The 21,273-nt window shown below is 41.3% G+C and overlaps 1 protein-coding gene across 3 annotated transcripts in view; it reads right to left on the bottom strand.

Moving 5' to 3' along the window:
* Positions 1 to 21,273, bottom strand: part of DIDO1 (death inducer-obliterator 1) — a 47,311-nt gene that overhangs the window by 13,918 nt on the left and 12,120 nt on the right. For all 3 annotated transcript variants that reach the window (XM_009093114.4, XM_050982156.1, XM_050982157.1), the window contains exons 2-11: positions 20,825 to 21,012; positions 19,173 to 19,277; positions 17,947 to 18,856; positions 17,316 to 17,634; positions 15,263 to 15,475; positions 14,550 to 14,775; positions 1,861 to 2,308; positions 1,097 to 1,256; positions 554 to 670; positions 229 to 333 (exon numbers count right to left, since the gene is read on the bottom strand). In XM_009093114.4, the coding sequence (XP_009091362.2) occupies positions 229 to 333; positions 554 to 670; positions 1,097 to 1,256; positions 1,861 to 2,308; positions 14,550 to 14,775; positions 15,263 to 15,475; positions 17,316 to 17,634; positions 17,947 to 18,856; positions 19,173 to 19,277; positions 20,825 to 20,909 (2,688 nt within the window). In that variant the 5' untranslated portion in view covers positions 20,910 to 21,012. The remainder of the gene's footprint in view (positions 1 to 228; positions 334 to 553; positions 671 to 1,096; positions 1,257 to 1,860; positions 2,309 to 14,549; positions 14,776 to 15,262; positions 15,476 to 17,315; positions 17,635 to 17,946; positions 18,857 to 19,172; positions 19,278 to 20,824; positions 21,013 to 21,273) is intronic.

Below are 21,273 nucleotides of genomic sequence, written 5' to 3'. Positions count from 1 at the left end.
TGAGAATTGACATCAAGGGCTGAAAAGTATATAGCATTTTTGAAGTGCCTGCAAAATACACCTATCACTAGCTGTTGCAGTCCTTCACACTTGAGGAATGCTCATAGCACACCCAGTGGGCAAATGATATCCCCACAGCTCAGTGAAACAATCTGCCCAGATCTGAAGCCCTAACTGCCACTGCTCCCCCTCCACATCCTCCTCTGAAGGAACAGCCCCAGTACTCACATCAGAGTCAGATACTGGTGGAGAGTCCTCCATATTGACAGCAGGCACATGTTCCCGTTTTACAGCCGTTTTCTTGATTTCGTGAGATTTGCTTCTTGACTCCACCTGAAAGAAACAAAACAGTGTTGGTAAAAGCTCCATATATTTAATTTACTCTGTACTTTGCTATCATTTGGTATGTGGTAGGGAAGAAGTGTACTGAAACTGAGTGTTATTAGTATGTTTTTAGGAAGAAAATGGTGCAATAATGTATAATGAGTGGTAAAGGTTGGCAAACCTGCCATTAATTTGTATTTAACAACATAGGGAAAATTATGTTACTTACTGTCTTAGCTGGTTTCTCTTTCCACACAGACAGTTCTTTAGATAAAAGCTCTTCTGGCTTCATTCTCACCAGTTTTGACAGGGAGATTTCCTCACGAAGGACACGATGGAAAAGTCCCTGAAAACAGAAGAAACTTTTGCCATGCTGAAGGGAGCCTGCTCAGGTAACTGACAATATTAACAGTGCTGGGCAGGCAAAACCTGCTCCAGTTTCTTAATTCTCTGTTAAAAATATCACCTACTAATAAGCAAACTTGGAAAGGAGCAGCAACCAGAAATCAGGGATGAAATAAACCCCAAATATAATAAATACATCACATCAAATGCTCCAATTGTATAAAAACCAATCACCAACTAAAGCAGGCTTCGAACTTCTTAGATAAAAATATCATTAAAATGCTTGAATGGCCTTATAATAACATTTCATCATTTAATTAATAAGTCTCTATTTAGAAACTCCTAATGTTGAGGGTAGAGTCCGGCATACCATTCAAGCCCAAAAGCACATTTTTATACAAGTTTACTGTTTAAGAAAATTCCAAACCTGGTTTTTGGGGTCCTTGAGATTGAACATGATGCTACGGTATTTGCTCTTGTATCTGTTGTCTGTCACTTGGAACAAATTAAACATCTCCTTCTCAATGTTGAGTGCCACTTTCCCTACTTCACTCTCTGTCATGACCAGGTCATCACTGTCATTGACTCTGTTGCAAACAAGAACAGGAATGTGTGGTTACATCAGGGGTAAATGGTTAGATACAGTCACAAAAACCAAATTTTTCAGACCTGACCTCAGCTGTTCCTCACCCGGGAAGGGCTTGAGGCTCCTTTAAATGAAATCTCAAAGCCACATTCTATCTCAGGATCTTGAACTCTGGCAAACTTTAATTACTGCCCGCAGGTGGCCATGGACAACATGGCTTTAGAACACTCCTGCTCGTGGCACTGCCACCTTGAGTTTCTCTGCCAGGAGTGACACAGGGAGCCCAAGCACCTGAGTTTCAGTCCTTGATTCCCCACTGTGACCAGGATTTCCTTTTCAGAGACAATACCAGAGGGCAGTGCTCTATGGCAAGTCTTTATGGTTGTCATTCTCTTTAATAATTATTGTGGGAAAATCTGCATTTTTTGGTGCTATTTTTTTCCTGTCCTACATAATAGCTGCTGGTTGACAAGAATTTGTTGCTGATTTTCATGTTGGGACAGGAGGGAATCTGTCCTTCAGTGAGCTTTAACTATGGTATTTCCTGTACTATGTTCCCTACAACTCTACATCTCCAGACTTTATAAAGTGTTTCGAATTCCCACCTCTTCCATAAAATTTCTTTCAGGGATCGTCGAATATTCTGTCGAATCTGAGAGTTGGGCTGTGACTGGGCAGGACTGGCTGAGGCTTTGGCTTGACTACTTCCAGCTGCAGCTGACACGGAAGACAGTGAAGGCTTTTTGAGTCCCCCACTCAAACTGGAAGACAGAGCTGCTTTCTTGGCAACTGATGAGCCATGAGAGAGAGGTGACTGTTTGGAAGGAACACTGCCTGACGAAGGCCAAGGTTTCTTGGGAATAACACCTTTGAAACTTCCAGCAGGTTTAAGTGGTGGTTTAGTTAGTGAGGTGTTGGAGTAGGATGGGGACTTCTTTGAAGGCAGATTTTTGGTGAGAGAAGAGGACTGTTTCTCCATGATAGTTACCACAGCCTTCTTCGGTGCCGATGTGGACTCTGCGCGATCTTCGTTCCTTTTCTCTTCCCTTTGAGCTGTTAAAACAAAGAGGAAAATGCAATATTAAAGGCTTAACTTTATAACTTCATAGTCATGAAGACCTAAAACCAATATAAAAGGAATAGTCAGTGAAATACCATCTCCAGTGAATACCTACCAGGCAAGAAGTTTAAGCTATTTGTTCTCATTTGCCTTGTTAAAAGTGATTTTTAAAACCAAGCCGTGGTTGACTTGTTTGTTGAAAATTTTGTGCATAAGAAAAATGGGGGGAAAAAAAGGCACCACCTTCAAAGATTCCTGAGTGGGATTCCATGGTTAAGCTTCAAAATCAACCCAAATACTTACACATATAAAAAATTAAAATAATGCAATACAATCCACATGCTATATTTAAGCAGAGAAAATCTCATAGCACTTCACAGTAACCAGTTAATTACAGTGGTTGACCTGACAACAAAGTCTATGAATTTAAAATTGTACTAATATTACCCTAAGCTGAGTATTACTGAAGTTTAATAAACCTACTGAGTTCCTAGCTAGTCTAGATTTAAAGAATATTTAAACATTAACACTGCTGTCAGGCTGTAGCCATCTAATTCTCACCATTCTCAAACTATTCCATTCATAATATTCAATTTTCCATTGAAAATTCTAATGTTACAGTAACTGATACACAGCATATACAAGAAAATTTACCAAGTCTAAGTAAAAGCTCTCATTTTCATATCTGTAAAAGATATACTTGCACAGGATTTTAAAAGCAAGTATGTTTTTTAATTGCATTTCATCTGTACCACCTTCTGGCACTGACAGGAACAATTCAACCCAGCAAAAAAAGCCAAACCCCAAAACACATAAATCCCCCTCCAACAGAACATAATTTCCAAGACATCAAATTTACATTGGGTAACAGCAGCATATGGATCCTGAGAGCTCAAATGATGATGGGTTATGAGGGAAACTACCAAAACTCCTAAAACAGAGTTGTTTCAAACCTTTTTGAAGGTCTGTAGGTGTATCAGCCCACACCCCCCAGGTGCAATGTGCAGGACACCTCCTGGGCAACATCAGGAGCTCCAGTCACTCTACCAAGGACCAACCCGTCCCTCTTCATCTTCATCTGCTCTGATGAGAGCAAAAATCACTGGAAAAGGTCTAAACCATCCTGAGATGGACCTGATAAGGGACCAACCCCTCCTGGGGGGGGGGGGCTGGTTCAAAACATCCCACACATCAGCATAAATTCCCAATGTAATCACCCCTCAAACTGCAGAAGATTTAGCATTCTTAAGGGACAAATGATATTACCTTATTTAATGAAGAAATGGCCTTGCAAGTTTCTGCATCCCTAGTGGAGACCAGCACTTCCAGCAGTGCCCATCTCACCCCCCTCTCTACAACTGGCCCTTGGTGCTGGCAGCTTCCGTGGGAGATGGTGGGAGATGAGTCAAGAAACACCACAGGAACTGACCTTTTGGTAGCTGAAGTGCAAGAGTGTATGCTCAACTACTGCTGGAACACAAGAAGCCAGAAGATGGAGACACTGTATCTTGCAAAAGATATGTGTCCCCAGCTTTCTCCTAGAAGTATTTTACAACTAAGGAGTTTTTTCTGAGCCAGATTTAACTACTTGAAGTGTAAAGCAAAACCCGCTGGCAAAGTACATTAAATCACTTCATAGGCTGTGATGATTTTGCTATAAACAAGATGCAATTATTACCCTCACAGTACTCCCAAAGTTTTCCCTAGACTGGCCTTGATTCTTGTTTGACTGAGCAAGGGATACCCTCCATGTGACCTACAGGGTCTGTCTGTATGTCTCCCCTAACACTATTCCAGTTGTCAAGAGGACTCTGGCAATGCCAGGAGGGAGGAAGAGGATAAGGAACTATTGCTGATATGGTTGATTTGGCCAAGCAGAGTCCCCAGAACCCAAGAAGTAACCAGCAAACCCATTTTGAGGTCAGTCTTGAAGAGACAGATGGCAAATACCCAAAATGTGTGCATGGGTAGCACTGCAAGAATTACTCCCATTCTCTTTCTCCTGGTTTATTTATCTTCTGCACAGACCTGTACACTTCCAGGCAGATAAATGAACAGCAGCACACTCTGTGACCTGCCACAGCAAGGCAGGACAGAACAGCTTGGCTTGCAAAGTGACAGCAAAATTCAATCTTCAGTATTAAGATATTTAGTTCTTTATGGTTACAGCAGAAGTATGACTGTGAATTTATTCTCGGTCCTCTAACCACTACCTATTTAATGATTAGTTCAAAGTACTTAACAAAAACTACATTGATAGAACTAAAAACAGCAGAACAAAGATGTTTTGTGTCCATCAGATGTTGTGTGTATATATAAGAACTATACCCACACCAAACACCTTTCTGTTACAAACAGCTATATGACAGTAAGAATAAAAACTTGTAAAATAAATGAATAAATAAATAAAAGCTTCTAGTACAAAGCTAGATTGTCATTCCTGGGGCTGAAGGTCAGTAGAGTCTGTAAGGTCCAAGAACACACAGAGGCATCCTTTAAGCTGCCAGCTGACATCATGGCTATTCTTAAGGTGTGCGATTTTATGCTTCTTCAGCCAACGGAAAACATGCACAGAGCTCCCCAGTATCATGCATGCCTGACAGTTTCAAGCTAAAAAGCTATTTACACCAATTTCTAGTGTCTCCTGAGCAGGACTCGTTCATCAGACATGGATGGCACAGATTCTTTATGTACTAACTCAGCCATAAGTGACTCCTTCAGCTCTCCAGAACTACCAAGGTTCTGTTCAAACTGACACTGTCCCATCCAGCGTGTGCAGGTTTTGATAAAGAATCCAGAATACTCAGATCCTCTGTACAAACAACCCGTGACACCTGTACATGAGCCTAATCTAAAAAACCCTCTTATCCTGTTCTGATAATGAGAAATCAGAATTTTTGTCCTATCAAGTTTTGGGTTTCAGTGTCAATGTGCGCCCCATAATTTAGCTGAAGCAACTCACTGTGCATTATATGGGTCTTAGATCCAACACCCAGGAGCAGCCAGTGGAGGGTCGGGAAGGAGCATCACTGGCTCTTGGGGTGGCAGCTCACTCTCCTACTGATCTATCCACAACATGAGCACACCCAAAAGCTGACAGTACCTCCTGACAGGTATGGGAACATGGTAGGTGTATGTTTGGAAGCACTAAAAAAATGTGCTCTTTTCTGAGAGCAATATGCCAACACATACGGAGCTTTACTTCTAAACAGATGCCAGAGCTGCTCAGCAAATGGATGAGACAGAACATGGACCAGGTATTCCCTCAGCCCATAATTTCCAAGTGGTTGATCCTGCAGTCTATGGGCAGCATGAGGAGAAGGCACAGCCAATGCTACTGCACACACTGGCCCCTGTGTTTTACACCATGGTGGGTTTGGTCCTTTTCATCAGTAGCTCCAGTGCACCTATAATAAATGCCCTAGACCAAATTTAAAATAAAGGGATGAGACAAGCACTGAACATCAGCCTATCCTACCTAAGAAATTAACGTGGAGTTTCACCACTGGCAGTTTAGGTGGTTCCTCTACTCAGCCCTTTGTACACCCAGGTAAACCTCTCTGGCTTGACATCAGAAACACAATTTAAAATAACAGTAATTCCTAATTGCCTCATTTTGTCCCGTGGGCCATTTGTTAGGACAGGAAGAGGATCCTTACTGACTGGAGGGAGGAGTGGGCTAGAGACCGAGGTGCAGCTGCAGCTAATGAGCAAACACATTCCCATGGTGAAACCCAATGAATCCTCTGGCAGAAACCCTTTCATTCCTCCTAGGCTTAAAAAACAGCATTGCTTGGTGTGCTCACTACAGACAGAAAACCTCTCCCATTGGGCATAGACAGACACAGAACCCCTCCCAAGGAAATTCCCCCTGCAGTTACACTTGACATTACAACACCCAGCTGTACACAAAGCTTCTGCACGCAGAGCAGGACAGAAGTGCCACAGCATCTGCTGGGAGAGACGAGCCCAACGGTTCCAGGTACTTCTGAACCTCTCAACACAGTGTCTCAGCACTGCCAGGCCATTGTGGAGGCCCAACTAAGCAGGATTTCCGCAGTGTAGGGTTGTCTACTTTGCATGAAGGATTTGCAGGCTGTACTTGTATCCCAGTCCCTCACCAACACCCAGAGGCTGGGTTTTACATTATCCAAATGGAACTTTGGTTTCTATTCCAATCATTAAAGAATATTTCTGTATAGCATTTAAGCCTATTCTGGTTCTTTCCCCTTTCCCTCTCCACCCAATCCTTCTTTGGAGATATAGCTTTTGAAAGCCACTTCAAAAACTAATCCTGATTTCTGTATATCTCATTTGTGATAAGCTACTTTGCTGAAACTACTTCTTACCTACTTCTTTCAATTTTTAAATACTAGAATAAATGTGCTATTCCTTTTCACTGTATCATTTTAAAATTATTCAAATCATAGCTCTTCAAAAGGACTTTAATTTCTGGCTCTAGTTGATGTTAAAACTTTTAAATGCTGTGAAGATAAACCACAGACTGTTACACCTGAAGAGCCCATTTCACAATGACTCCAGTAAAGCTGGTTTTTTGGTAGTTTTCTAAATTTAAAAAAGCATCACAGCTCCTCTTACAGGACATAACACTTCTGTGCAATACATCTTGCAGCCACACAGAGTACTGTAATTTTCTCTACAGAATTAAGATTTTGGCAGAAGGCTGTTCATTCACCAGCACTACTGTCTCTGGTGCCTAATAATATCATCTTCATGTTCTCCCTGTGTTCTCTTCCATCTACATTAATCTACTTTCTTTCCCCAAAATGAAATTCCTCCCATGTGAGGAGCCGATGGCTGCGTCATGTCCAGCTTGCACAGAACTTTCTGCAGTGGGAGCAGGATGTCAGGAACCCAGCACTTGAGGAGGCACTGCCCAGCACAGAGGCAACCCAAGCCTGTCTGGGTTTTACTGCTCCTTTTCAGACTTCTATCTCACTACAATAGAGTTTTAGGGAAAAAACGAAAACTCCAGAACTAACTTCAGTCTTATGGTATATGAACTTCTGGGGCACCAACCCTAAGAAAGCTGGTAATTAACATTTTTCTTAAATAATAAATCTGTAAAATTCCACAAAATTAATAATGCAACTTAAGCAGAGAACAGCCACTTGTGATCCACCAGCTCAAAACTGGTTCATATTTACTACTGTTTAAAGTAGATTTTTATGCTTTTAGAGGGAAGAAAATCCACAGTGCTGCAGCAGTGCAGTTGTAATAAACCCATTAATACCTGTTAGAAAGTATTTATACAGCCAGTGCAAAGGCTGAGCAGAGCTGAGCAATTCCATCCTGTGACAAGCTGACCCAGCTGACAGGAACACAGGTGTGCACAGCCCAGTGGAGCCATTCACCTACGCAGGACCTGCCCTGCCAGTGTTTTGGGTGTCACACAGACTCGGGCAGTGACCTTGGCCTCCAAGTCCGGCGGCTCCTCGGGCTCAGCCGCAGGTGGCCACGGTGGCTGTCCCTGCGCCGTTGTCACAGCACTGCAGCTTCTCCACTCCAAGCGGGGCAAGGCGAGGGCAGCCCACTCTGGCACACAGGACAGCACAGGCTGCTGGCCTACAAGGATAACACCTCACCCCTTTGCCAGTAGCTGAGAATTTAACCACCACATTTCCCCTCTGGATAATTTCTGGAGAGGACAGGCAGGATTTCCCAGCCTCCAAACTGGTGTGGTTCCGCAGTTTCCCACTGCCACTCAGCCCATGTCCCAAGAGTCATCTGACACAGCTGTGTGACGACCCCCTCCTGTGTGACTTGTGACAGGAATAACCTGAACAGAGCAGAATTTAACCAACCCCCAGCCCCACGCAGTGGCCGCTACTGAACTTTAATCCATGAGTTCTTCCGATGTTACACCTTCTGGAACTGAAAAAACGGAGTAAAAGACACGGGTGAGCAGGTGCTTTAGCTGTCAGTCCTCAAGCACTCCACAACGGGAAGCTACTTACCAGTTCCGAGCCAGCTGTGCCCAGTCCGTGCTGGGGCCGCCTGACATCTGAGCCTCGGGCACTGCTCGGCGCCGCTGGGTGCCCTGAAGCCCCCTCTGGTGGCACCGAGCACCGCTGCCCGCGGCTGTGCAGATGAGCTCCGGGACCGCTGCAGCTCCGCGCCTGTTTGACTGCTATCTCCTCACACCTGCTTCTGCAGGGCTTTTTGTCACCTCCCTCACTGATAACTCAGTGCTAGCCCTAATTCAGACGTGTTGAGCTGCTCTTAAATCAGCTTCAGTGTTAGTTTTCACAGTTACCTGCCCCGTCTCCTTTCAAGACCAATCGAACTTTATTGAACACTAGTGTCTGGCACATGCTTCCTGCCCCACTGCTGCTCTTTGAAAGCCTTCATCAGTTCTGATCTGTACTGCAGTTAAGCTGCCTGTGTGCCAAGCCTCTACACTTAGGCACACAAAGTAAACCTGTCCCTAAACTTGGTTCAGGAGACTCAGAGACAAGGGCCTACCTTTCCTGCAGTGATTTCTGTTCAAGCCAACCTGTAACTCTGTGCTGATGGACATCTGTAGCTTTGACACACAGGCTTTATTTTAATCTACATGATACTATAGTAATCTAGCTGATCTCCATTAGACAACTGCATCTTTACTCCTACCCCCCCCCCTTGAGGGAGAGAAACACTGTCTGAGGCAAAAAAAGGGCTTCTTATTTTCTATGTTCATGGATTGGCATCATCACTCCTTGCAGGGACAGGCCATCTTCAGGTTCCAAGTTCAGCACAGATCGGACACAGCAAATCAGCAGCGAACTTGACTCTAAGTGCAAGTGATCACCTCAAAAAAAATCCCTTTTGTTTGGGGACTAGCAAAGAACTTTTTCACTGGCTATGCACTCAAGTGATCAAGTTCAAAGAACTGAAGTAAAATTAGTAAAAGAAAGCAAAACAGCAAGAGGGTGGTGAGTGTTTTAATCAAACTTTCATCACTTTCAGTGTTGATGATGAGAGAAACCACCCTCATATGCACAGTGCCTCTGGAAGCTGTACCAGGTTTCTGCCCCCCAACCCTTCCCCTGAGCAATGGTTCTCACACTGAAGCCAAGCACCCCTGATGGCAGAAGTGCTGGCCTGCTGTCTCCGAGTGCCTCGGGTGTGCTGCTGGGTGTTTGAGAGGCACATGCCAGGAGCAGGGACCAGCCTTCCTAACTTAAGAGATGGCAAAAATCTTCACGTGGCTGCCAGCCACAGGGTACGTGTGACATACCTTGCAGAGCAGAGAAGGGGAGCTCCAGGAGTTCACAGGCAGGAGATGAAAATGGCTCCCCAGGAATCCCACTGCTCCTTTTAATTGCCTGGGTGCCAGGGGACGTTGGCTTCAGCACCACTATGGTCTGCCTCCCTCCACAGGCAGAGCTCAGGTCTCGTGCCAGCTCTAAGCCAGCACAGCCCCTGCCAGTCTCAAGACGGGAGTTCAGCACTGGAGCCAGGTTATTCTGCTGTACAACCCTTCCAAAGCCATGTCTCCAAGGTGAATTTTTCAGAACTTCTGGCAGACTCATCTTGGGTATGCTGATCATTACTGGTTTGTCAGCAGCCCTTCTGAAAACTCCTCTAGTTCAAACGTTTAGGCCAGACCTACACGCAGGGCAGCCAGGTGTCCCAGAAAGCGGACAGTACCAAAATCAGTAATTCTTCATTTCCCAGGTACTACTTGATACTTACTGCCTCTCAGGGTGGGCCTACATTGCAGAATACAGCATTAAGCAAGACACCCTGGCTTTCCAAGAGTCAATTCAGATGCCAGCAGTAGTTCAGTTATAACAATATAGAACATGGCACAGCCTAGCTTTTCCTGTGGGGAAGCACTCATACCCAAAGGAATCCAGTTTACCTACAATCAATCCTGGCAGACAAACATACCTATGGTTTAAGAAGCAAAGTTTCAGTAAAATATTATTTTAAGTTAAGCTAAACCAACAGCACTATATCCACATCCACTGCACTCAACAGCCACAACTTCAGGTGGCATGACCTTGCCTCAAAGGAGGAATTAAATTGGCACCAGCCAATGGGCAGACAAGACCTTATCTTTTACTCTTCACATCACTACTTACAGCTCCCTACATCACTATTACTTCCTGAACCATAAATCCTATCTTTAGTGCACTCTATATTCCTCCTGCTCTCTGTAGAGTGGTTTTTCTTTCTTTCCTTCCTGTCTTCATGCTGTTATTACATAAAGAAAAAAAAAATCAAGACACAAGGAAATGCACACATAAATGATGCATGCTATAATCCTGCCATTTTGATATCCACAGCAGTTTCTGCTGGTGGGGCATCTCACTATCCCTGTGTTCCATTCTCAAAGTCTCCTTATTTTGTTAGAGGTGTACAGGAACAAACAGTCGAAGATCTGCAACTACACACACACATACTATTCCCTTTGTGTGTGGAAAAGTTCAGCAGCAGAAGAGATTAAAAATACTGAAAATGGGTTGCAAAAGAAAATCTCTATCACCAGAGCCAGGGCTCCTACTTCCAGGAGGTGGCAGCGTTGTCTCTTCGGAATTCCCTGCTGGGAAGCAGGAGCAGGACCACAAACATTGACGTTTTCTCTGAAGGAAACACTCCCCCTTCCAAACCCCACTCATTCTTTAGTGAAATACTGGTACCACATAAGGTTTGATCCTAATTTGTTTTAAATTCACATTGTATCTGTCTGCAGTTAATGTAAAAACAAGTACAAGTTACAATGTAAACACAAGTTTAGGGATTTGGTGTGAGGAGGGATTGTTACTCTGAAGTTCTCCCACAAGAACAGTAACTTAAAGCTTCCTTTTGAGTTTTTATCTAACAAATCCTCCTCACTCTCCTGCAAGCTTAGCTGCTCTTCTCAGGAAAAACAGGCAAGATATTTAAACTCTTTTAACACCTGAACTGAGTAAATTAGCACTTTGTATATTTAAGTCTAATAAATCAGGTGAACTTCAAAGCTTTAAATCAGTAACGAATACTTAGCATACTTAGGACTGGGTAGTTTAAAAATTGGGATACTGCAAATGTTTACCCTCCTCCCCTCATTTGGGATTCATTTTCTATTTTAAAACTGCATTTGCTGCTAACTTCTGCTTGACAATTATTAGCAAAAACACAGAAAAAAGTCTCTTACAAGTGTTGCTGTTGTAACATGGATCTCTGAACAATGCTCATAAATCTCAACAATCCACATACTTGTATGAAATTGGAAGCCAGGATGACTTCTGAAATGCAATATAAGAGCTGAGCACTGCATAACAAATTAATACTAATTTTCCTAACAAAAGTAAAAGCAACTCTTCTGAAAGGGAATGTGACTCAGTCCTAATTTCCTTTTATATTTGTACTTCCAATGCTGTCTAAAACTTTAGAAGTACTTGTACTTAATATTAATTTATCAAATCAAGGCATTTCCCATTCTAGTTTTTAAATTAATCAAAAGGATTATTTTCACTGGGCACAGAAAGATGGAAGACAGTGTCATTTTTCAGGCACCAGATTCTGGTGTACCAAGTCACTTCCAAGTATAGCCCTAATTCCCAGCCCCAAAAGACATAGGAAAGTTAGGAAGTGAAGAAACACAAAGTAATGGGGTAACAAAAGGAAAAAAAATGACTGCTCTGCACAACTACAGTAGTAGCACCAAATATCCCTTTTCTTAAACAAATGCAGAACAGGTTGGGAGAAGGGCCCTGGAGGTAGGCTTAGATGCAAATACACTACATGCTCTTACCAACCAGTACATCTTTGAAAGTGACTTAATTTCTTGGTACTACTTAACAAAATATCTATCTCACGTAATAAAAACAAAGTCTTGTAACTCACAAGTACTGAGTAAATACATAAAATAAATCTATGTTTGAAATTATAAACTGTCTGATGTAAAGAGTATTAGAGAGTGATTCTGTCAATCAGGTTAAGTTTTCTTAATTCCTAGAAGTTGCCTTAATTCCTGCGCTGAAGCTGCAAACAAGGATTTGATGAACATGGCTGGAAGCTCTGGAAGAACACGGACAGGATTCTGAAATACTGCATTTGGAAATCCTTTGCCTCTTCTGGACTACAAGTCCTTGATAATCAATGTCCAGAAATGCAGATCTCTAAACTGGGAGTTGCTTGGTTTTAAGATTTGAATCTAATCCAGACTATGTTTGGTCCAATAAAATGTCTTCCTTGACAGACTAGCTCAGACTTGAGAGACTTTTCACTCTTACGTACTTGAAGCGAAGTGAGATCACTCTCATGAATTTCCCTAATGCTGTAACTCTTAGGTTTTAAACAGCATATAAAGATTTCCTAAAGAAAATCTGGTAGATACTTTTGCAGATGGTGCACTGGCAGCTTCTTGGGATGATTACAGCTCAGACCTATCCACTGAAAAGCAGGACACTTTTTCACAAATATGGAAACAATTTATCTGGGAATTTAGTAATGGCAGAGTTCCCACATATCAACGCAACTTACCTTAAAAAAAAAGGAAGTTTTTCCTTGCATTCGATATGAGAGTTCTTCATCACATGAACTAGGCTGTTCTCTGTTTGTTGCTTAAGTCTGGTATTTACAATGTTTTGGAATCAATTTCACTATTTAGCTGCAGGAATCCAGTTTTCTACTGGAAGTGGTAAAATCTGTAAAACCTACAGTGTGATAAATCTTAAGAGCAAAGTCCCTTAAAAAAAACCCTCAAACTTTCTGCCTCAAAACCTATATTCCTGTCTCTTAGGAAAAAAACCCAAAACCTGTAAGAATAAGGACATTTTAAGTGAAATAGTTCTATGGACACCTGTAAATTAACAGTCAGAAAAATCTGATGTAAAATAAGCCCTTATAGTTTCCTTCATGTCTTTCCACTCATTCTAGTTATGTTTAAAACAATAATGTTTCTGAAAAAAAGCTAAATTTTCTTTGAAATAATCTAAAAGAAATGGAAGTTAATTAAAATATATATCTTAAGGGAGTTTACTATACAAGAGGTCAAGGGCCTAATACGGAGCAAAAATACGCAGAGAAAAATTACAACCATTTAACTTGATGTGAGTAAAGACCACTAAAATCAACGTGGTGTGTACCATGTTCATCAACAGCAATTTAGGGTAGCTGGTGTTCTCTCAGTGCTTAAAAGCTCTAACTAGAAAATCTCATCTTAAATACTAGTTATAAAGTTATCAGTTACTTCACATGTAAGTGTTCAATAATTACATTTACTTATTAAAATAAAATGTAAATTGGCTGAAGTGTGGTTACAAAAGCTGTGAGAACTGAATTTCTGATTCATTACTCTTCAAAGGAGGTAAGTGGTGGTCACGTGGTCTGTAACTGATATGTCAGATTTCATCCCAAGTTCCATAACTGCATTATAAAACTACTCAGAGTGAGTCAATCAAAAACATGTCATAAGCAAAAAGACTTGTTCAGGCTTCAAAGCAGTATTTACTTACCTTTGCATGAATTACAAGGATGCTACTCAAAACCTGCAAAAGTATGCAAGGCAGTATCTCTGCCCAACAGCCAGTTGAGATGTGCTCTTGTGTGTGTGGATAATGTGTGGAATATGAACAGAGAAGAAGGAAAAAAAAAGTAAGAAAAAATAAAGATTACAGAGTTCTGCTGCCCCCCCCCCCCCCCAGCATTAAAGTAAAGGATGGTCCTTAAATTATTTCATGTAAGAAAGAAAAGCAGCAGGAGAATACTTGACAGTTAAAAGCTGTTTGCAGAGGTGTCAAGTATCGTTGGATACCACGTTGAAGATTTCACTCTTGGCACCAGGCACTGAAAATGCAAGACCTGAGAGACAGGTGCCAAATCTAAATTACAAAAATACAATGAAATTAGTACAGGCAATTGCTGTTTCACAGTGCACACTGCACAACCTTTTTGTAAAGCTTAATACAAATGTCTCAAATACTTACCTTCTAGATTAGAAACAGACACTTTCTTTATGGGAAAGATTTCGAGGTTAACCATGTAGTTGTCATCCAGAAATCAGCTGGGTAGATCAACAGGCTCTTAATCATACAACTGTCATATGATACATATGAAACTCCTGAAAGTATCTCTCATTTGTGTGTATCTGTGTGAATCTTTGAAGGTGGAGAAAAGCAGCTTGGTGCCACAGTAAGAAAAAACCCCCAAATCCTAAACTCCCTAGTTTTGCAGGGCCAAGAATGGATGGGTATTCAAAGAAAATATGATTATTCAGGAATATCCCTAAGCCATACATACATTTGAACAACAGTGCAGGTGAAATGGCAGCAGTCCTTTCAGGCTTTACAGCATTGTAATTATGATCGCTGGCCCAGGACGGCGTGATGGGCTCTGCTGCTGGCTCTCGAGCAGGAGCTTGACTGTTTGCCTCAGTCTTGGCTGTGCTCACAACAGTCTTCTTCACATTCACCTCTCTTTTCTCAGGCAACTGTCTCTTTTGGTTTGAAACTGGTTTGATGACCACCTGGATAATTAAAAGTAGCTTGATTACTAATAATCACCAAATACATTTCATTTCACAAACAAGCAGAAAGAGTTACACACACGTACACCAGTTTATTTTACAGTAAACTCCTTACTTTTATAGTGCACCATTGGAAATTATCTGATTACTCCAAAACCCAGTAGTTTGAAGTTTAGTTTAAGCCAAAATTAATTTGACTTAAAGCAAAATAAAAAAGATGTAATTACTTAAAAGTTGTTGCCATCTAGATAACCCTTGCAAGGAACTATCTCCATCTAGAGGCAATTATTAAGATTTTTTTTAAACTACAGGAAAACATTTTATTATCCTTACCACAGGAAAAGGCAAAAGGATAACAACAAAAAAAGTAACAGGAAGCTCCTCTTCAGTGCAGGACATGGCAGTCTTATTAAAGTCAAAAAGCGGAGCACAGAAATAAGGCACAGTGCTCCAGGGCAACTGCTCTGCATCATGAACACAAGCTCACCTGCTGCTGAGGTTTTGCTATGCCAGGCTTTTCAGATTTTGGTTTGATCTTCTCTTTAGGTTTTGGTTTTGCATCCTTGCCAGAACTCAAGATCTTCATGGTGGCAGCAGCGTGTTTGAGGATGCAGTCATTGCTGCAGTACACGGAGTCGGGCTGGGCCACATTGAAACAGCCGGGGCCGATGCACTTGGAAGCACCAGGAGCTTCAATCACCTTCAATACAGAGAGAAATGGAGTGAGGTCAGACTTCAAAGGGGAAACAGCAGGAACAGCCTCTGTAACATGGAGAAATGCTTACACAGCTCATGTGCAGACTCTGCAGCTCTGACCTGCACAACTGCCAACATAAGAACAACAGCTATTTATGACACAACACAAACAACCCATACAAATGTAAGAATTTCACTTCTCTAACACATTTTTTTTCAAGATGTGCTGCATTTTCAAGTGGTTGGTCTGCGAGCCCTGAGGTAAAGGAGACTGGTTTCCTAAATTTTCAAATCCCATAAGTACACAAATGCTTTTTACTGATCCTCTACAAGACATGAGAAATGTCCTTAATAATGCAAAGCTAGGTTCTTAACAGCAAGGTCTCTAAACCATCCCCCATCAGCTGCTGTCCTCAGCCATGCACACATGTAAGAGGAAGCACTCAGATATTCAGGTGAACAGATTATTCTTGCTCTACAGGTTTTACCAATTTTAATTTTACAAGTCTCCAACTTAGATTCTTATACACAACTTTCACATAGCCTCCTACTCCTTACACATTTATAGGTTTGTCTCTGCAATCTGAATTTTCTTCTAATTCAAAATCACTATCCATTTATATCAAGGTGTTACAGATGAAGAACTTCGTCTTCCAATGTTATGATTCAGAAAATAGCACATTCCTTGAAAACAGAGTGAATTAAGTTGAATTGTAGAAATACTTGAAAGCTCTCTGGGCTCTAGCCTATCACTTCCAGATATTGTGATTTTAGTCTCTCTTCTAAATTACTCCTAAAAATAACACAAGACACTCACAACTACTGTAGTTCTAAACAACATCTCATCATCTGCAAAAATAAGTTTTTCAGGAACACTTTAGTTAAATAAATATTATTTGCATAGTGCAATTGACTTCCCTGCAATCAAAAGTCAGTAAATGGCTTTATCTGTAGCAGCCAGATAAAACTTGGATTTGGGAACTTTCCCATTATGTACACACTTAACAGAGAAGTAAAGATAAAGAGCACTTGGTGATATTCAGTAGCAGAGCCAACACCAACAGCACTGGACTCTCAAAAACCTTTGTGTACAAAGGTAAACAAATGTATTTGAAAATATTTTTAAGAATACTGTTTTCCACATATTTATCCTAAAATAATAAATATTTATATATTCAGCTCAAACTGTTCTATCTATACATTAATCTCACTGTGCTGCCATGGTCGGCTCTAAATGTTCAAGACACTGCCACTAAAATGCAGCACCTTAGGCAGAACAACGACAAACACTGTAGCACTTGGGTTTTTTAGTTCATGTACATTAAGCTGAAGAAGCTTCTACGTCTTTCCAATTGGGCATGGAACTTTATATTACAAAACTAAAACTTCAAATTTTGAAATAGTTCAAAATACATATTTTTAGATTTAAAAATGCAGTATAAAGAAATTCCCTAAAAAATGCAGTATAAAGACATTTCACTACCACTGAAAATGTCCAAAATGTTTGAGATTATTTCAAAGATAGTATAAAACAGCCCAGCATTCTAGAATTTTTATTAAGAGAAGACATCCTTGTTTGACTTCCAAAACAGTATTTAAAAAGGGAGAACAGCACAAACTATTTCTTACAGCTATATAAAAAACTTATAAATCCCTCACTCAAAACTAAGTTTTAACTCCCATACTGATAGAACTATGGATAAATTTCTGCTAGCCAGCCAGTGTTCATTTGGTTCGTCAGCTGATGTGTAGCTTTAAAATCAAGTCAGATTTATAGCCATAAAGGTCACTGTCTCCATGAACTCAGTGAAACATGAAAAATAAGAAACAATTAAAATACTTACGGGTTGAAATATCTTCAGTTTTTTCTTTCCACTTGGATTTGCAGCTTTTTCAATCCTACCCTTGATTCCTTGGTCCTCAACTGATTTTTGTTCAATTGTTCCTATGCTTGTGAATTCTGTGCCATCCGCATTTCCTTGCTCCATTTTAGCTTCCTGCTGGTCTAGTTCTGAAACAGGCTCATCCTGTCCCTGGAGAATGGTGCAGTTTGGACAGATATAGTCCTCACCATTCCTCTCCAACAATCGCCCTCGAGCCTCAGAAATACCCACGCAGTCACCATGAAACCATTCCTCACATCTATCACAACAAATCATAAACCTGAAAAAAAAACCCACCAAGGAACAGTAAAACACTGTGAAATGAAAACACAATTAACATTCAGTGAATATTTCAAGCAACACAACTTCAGCACCCCAATAAAGCACCAGTGCACGGTTCTGCCTCACTGGTTATTTCTGTATTTGTTTATGCTCTTTTAAGTAGTTGTTCTAAACTCCCTGCCAAAAATTCAATATATCTGAAAGTTCATGCAAAAAGTAACCACTGGCATCACTGGCATCTAGCTTAATTTTTAATCACAGAAAGATTCCAAGTCCTTGCACTGTGTCTGCAGCTGAGCCCTTTGCCTACCTGTTGTTATGAGGCTGACGACAAATACAGTACAGGGCATTTGGGTCGTAGATCTCAGACTCAGGTTTGCTTTTGGGCTGTTCTTCAGGTTCCTCATCTGAGGCCCCCTTTGCACCAAGGGCAGGCTTCTCCACTTTCTGAGCCTCAAGATCTTCAGTGTCCTCCTCAGACACAACCACCTGACTCGCAATCTCAGTGTTGTCTGCTGTTTCAGGCTCCTGTTTGACAGACAGCTCAGACTCATCCTGTTTTTCAGGTGTAACATCACCTGTTTTGGCAGGATCTTTTTCTGAGTTCCTTTTCCTCAGGTGGTTCTGCACATCCTTCAACACCAGCTGAGGAGATTTCTGCTCAACACGTTTCTTTCTTAGCCGATTCTGCAGTTCCTTTAGTGTTAGCCCATCGCTGTCACTATCAGAAGTAGCATCTTCCTCGTCTTCCTCCTCCTCTTCTTCTTCCTCTTCCTCTTTTGTGGGTCTGCTTTTAGGGCTTTTCTGCTCCTTACAACTTCTGGTGCAAATCCTCCGAGTGACAGGTTTTGTATCTGGAGTGCTCTCAACACTGTCTTCAGAAGCAGTTTCAGCATCAGTGGCTGGCCCAGAGGCTGCTTCACTGGAGTCCTCCAGAGTAGTGGGAACACTCCTCCTCCCCCTGCGCCTCACCGTGGTCAGGAACTCTTCCACCCTCTCTGTGCGCTTTGGCTGCCGCCCGCTCCTCCTGAGGTTGATGCCTTGCTGCTGCTGCTGAGGCTGCTGCTCACTGGAGTCCACATCAGCATCTCCTGCACCCTCTCTCTTGGCAATCGTGGTCCTCCGAAACCCCCAGGTTTTCCTGAACTCTTTACTTGTTGGCTTGACAGACTTTTGCTCCTCCTCATTGCTTTGCTCACCTTTATCATCCAACACTGATGCTAAAAACAAGGGAAGAGTTAATAAAGTGGTGGTGATGAATGATGTGCTTTCACAAAACCTTTTCACAACGTGTTATTTTCTTTGTGACATTTATTTATCTCCACTTCATATGATGAGCCTCAAAACAGATTCAATATTTTCTTGTGAATGTAGTACAACAGCAGTAGCAATTAAACACATCACTGTGACAACATAACCCAGTTGTTCCTGTTACAAACTCTTGAGTTATTTAAAATCATTTACACAGACACACACACACATACATACATGATGGACAAAGAAGCACATTTTCAATTGCAAAGGAAGAACCCTTACCAGGAGAACTGTTTTCCATGTTGTCAGTATTAGCTTCAGACTCTAATGGCACTGTGTTTCCAGCTTGTTCCATAGTACAAGCAACACTGTTCCCACTCTGAAATGCTGAACAGAAACAAAATGTCCAAAACTCTCATTCAAAAATATTATTAGCCCAAGTAATTAGTAAATATTCTTATTTCAGTATTAATTACAACAAGCACTTGTATTTCAAGCCACAAATGTTCCTTCAAAGTACTAAGGTAAACGTGTGTCTGGATACTGTACTGACATATTTTATTGAGAAGCCATAGGATTTCTGATATTTTCTAATATTTCTCAAAAAAACCAACCAAACAAAAAAACCCCTCATGGTATGAATCTCCCCCCTGGGATTTGTCTGGGCAAAAACTCCACAGCAGTTCCACTCACTTCTGTGTGGAATGAAACATAAGAAAGGCTGGTCCTTGAGATGGTTATTTACAAAAATGTTTTCAGCCTATGTGATCTACCAGAACGACCCCAAAAAAACCTGATTCAGCAAAGAACCTCCAACTGTCACAGATTCAGCCACAAAAAAAAGAAAATATGTGCTGAAACCAGATCTGTTTTCTCACAAGTCTTTCCCAGCTTATTAGAAGACTGTTATTTGAGAAGGCAGAAGCAAGTGACAGAAATAAATGGAGGATCTGTATTTTGATAACTTCAGGAATACCCTGGTTTGAACAAGAATTAAAGTTGATGTATTTCCAATGAGCTGCATGCCCTGGAACTGCTCCTAAGGGCACAGACACTGCAGCGACACTGCTCCCAGGGAACTGGAACTTGCAGTAGTAACTGCACCTCAAAGAACACACTGAACAGAAAGTTATTTGAAAACAAAGGACACACCACAACTCTCCCCAAGGATGTTTCTGGATATGTGTATCCCTGGCTGATGAACTGCAAAGGTACACCAAAAGGGAACATGAGCAGAATTCCTGACAGCACTGAAGGATCAGATGCTTTTAACAGATGTACATAATACAGCTACAAGGTTTCAGAGATGCCCTTCAGCAAGCTTTTCCCAGTTTTCCAGTGTTCCCTGGGAATAAATGCCTCCTCATTTCATATACTGCATCACTTCCATCATGTTCTGTCTTTACACAATCCCTCCTCTGCAAATCCTCTGCTTTCAGTGTTACATTTAACACTGCTGGAACAGAAATGTTAAGGGGCAGTGCTATGGAAACAAAAATCTATGCAGATATGTTGAAAAAATTAACACTTCAGTTGTAACTGTGAATACTATAAATGTCACTGGAAAAGCAGCAGACGTCAGAACATTAATTTAAATAGTAACTGATTACTTTTAACATTACACACAGAATAAAAAGTGAAATTTAAGCCTGCAGCATACAGGCAAAGAGCTTAAACTGTCCCAGTCCAATATGAAATTCTCTGAAGTTCCCCCCGTAAAAAACCATTAATGATAAACTCTTTACTTTTTTTTTTTTTAGCAGCACTAAAATTTATTTGTACCAAAAATGTCACAATATTTAAAGTTTACACCTTTGTTCACTCTGGAACATGAAGAAACATTCAAACCTAGAAGCAGAGATTACCCAAATTTTGAGATAGAAATTTCAGCTAAAATGTAAAACACTAAGAAGGCTCTTCAAAGTCCTCTGTACCTGACACAGCATCAGAGGCTCGAATGGTTTCTCCTTGAAGGGCTGAGCCAGAGGAGGGCAGCACAGGATCAGAATCATTCAGCATCCTCCAGCCAGCACATGCTGAATTTCCTGACTCAAGTGCCACACTGAATCTCCCAGTTGACAGCAGGTCCAAATGCTATCAGTCCTCTTTTTCCTGCTGGCTCCTGGAAAACAACAAAGGGACAAAATAAGGCATCGATATATTTATTAACTTAGCTTACTGTTGTTTAACTAAATTAGGAACTGCTTTACTTCTATTACATTATAAAGCAAATTCCATTATTTTGTCTTCTTGACAGTTTTGCACTTTCAGAAACACACTGGAACTGGAAAAAAAGGTCAAAATTAAGCAATGCCACCTCCCCAGTTACCAAGAGCCGACGCCTTTGAAAGAAATACAAAAGATGATTACGCTCTCATTAATT

This window comes from Serinus canaria, chromosome 20 (assembly GCF_022539315.1).
Source record: "Serinus canaria isolate serCan28SL12 chromosome 20, serCan2020, whole genome shotgun sequence".
In the NCBI taxonomy this organism is placed as follows: Eukaryota; Metazoa; Chordata; class Aves; order Passeriformes; family Fringillidae; genus Serinus; species Serinus canaria.
This window is presented reverse-complemented; position numbering and strand designations above follow the sequence as displayed.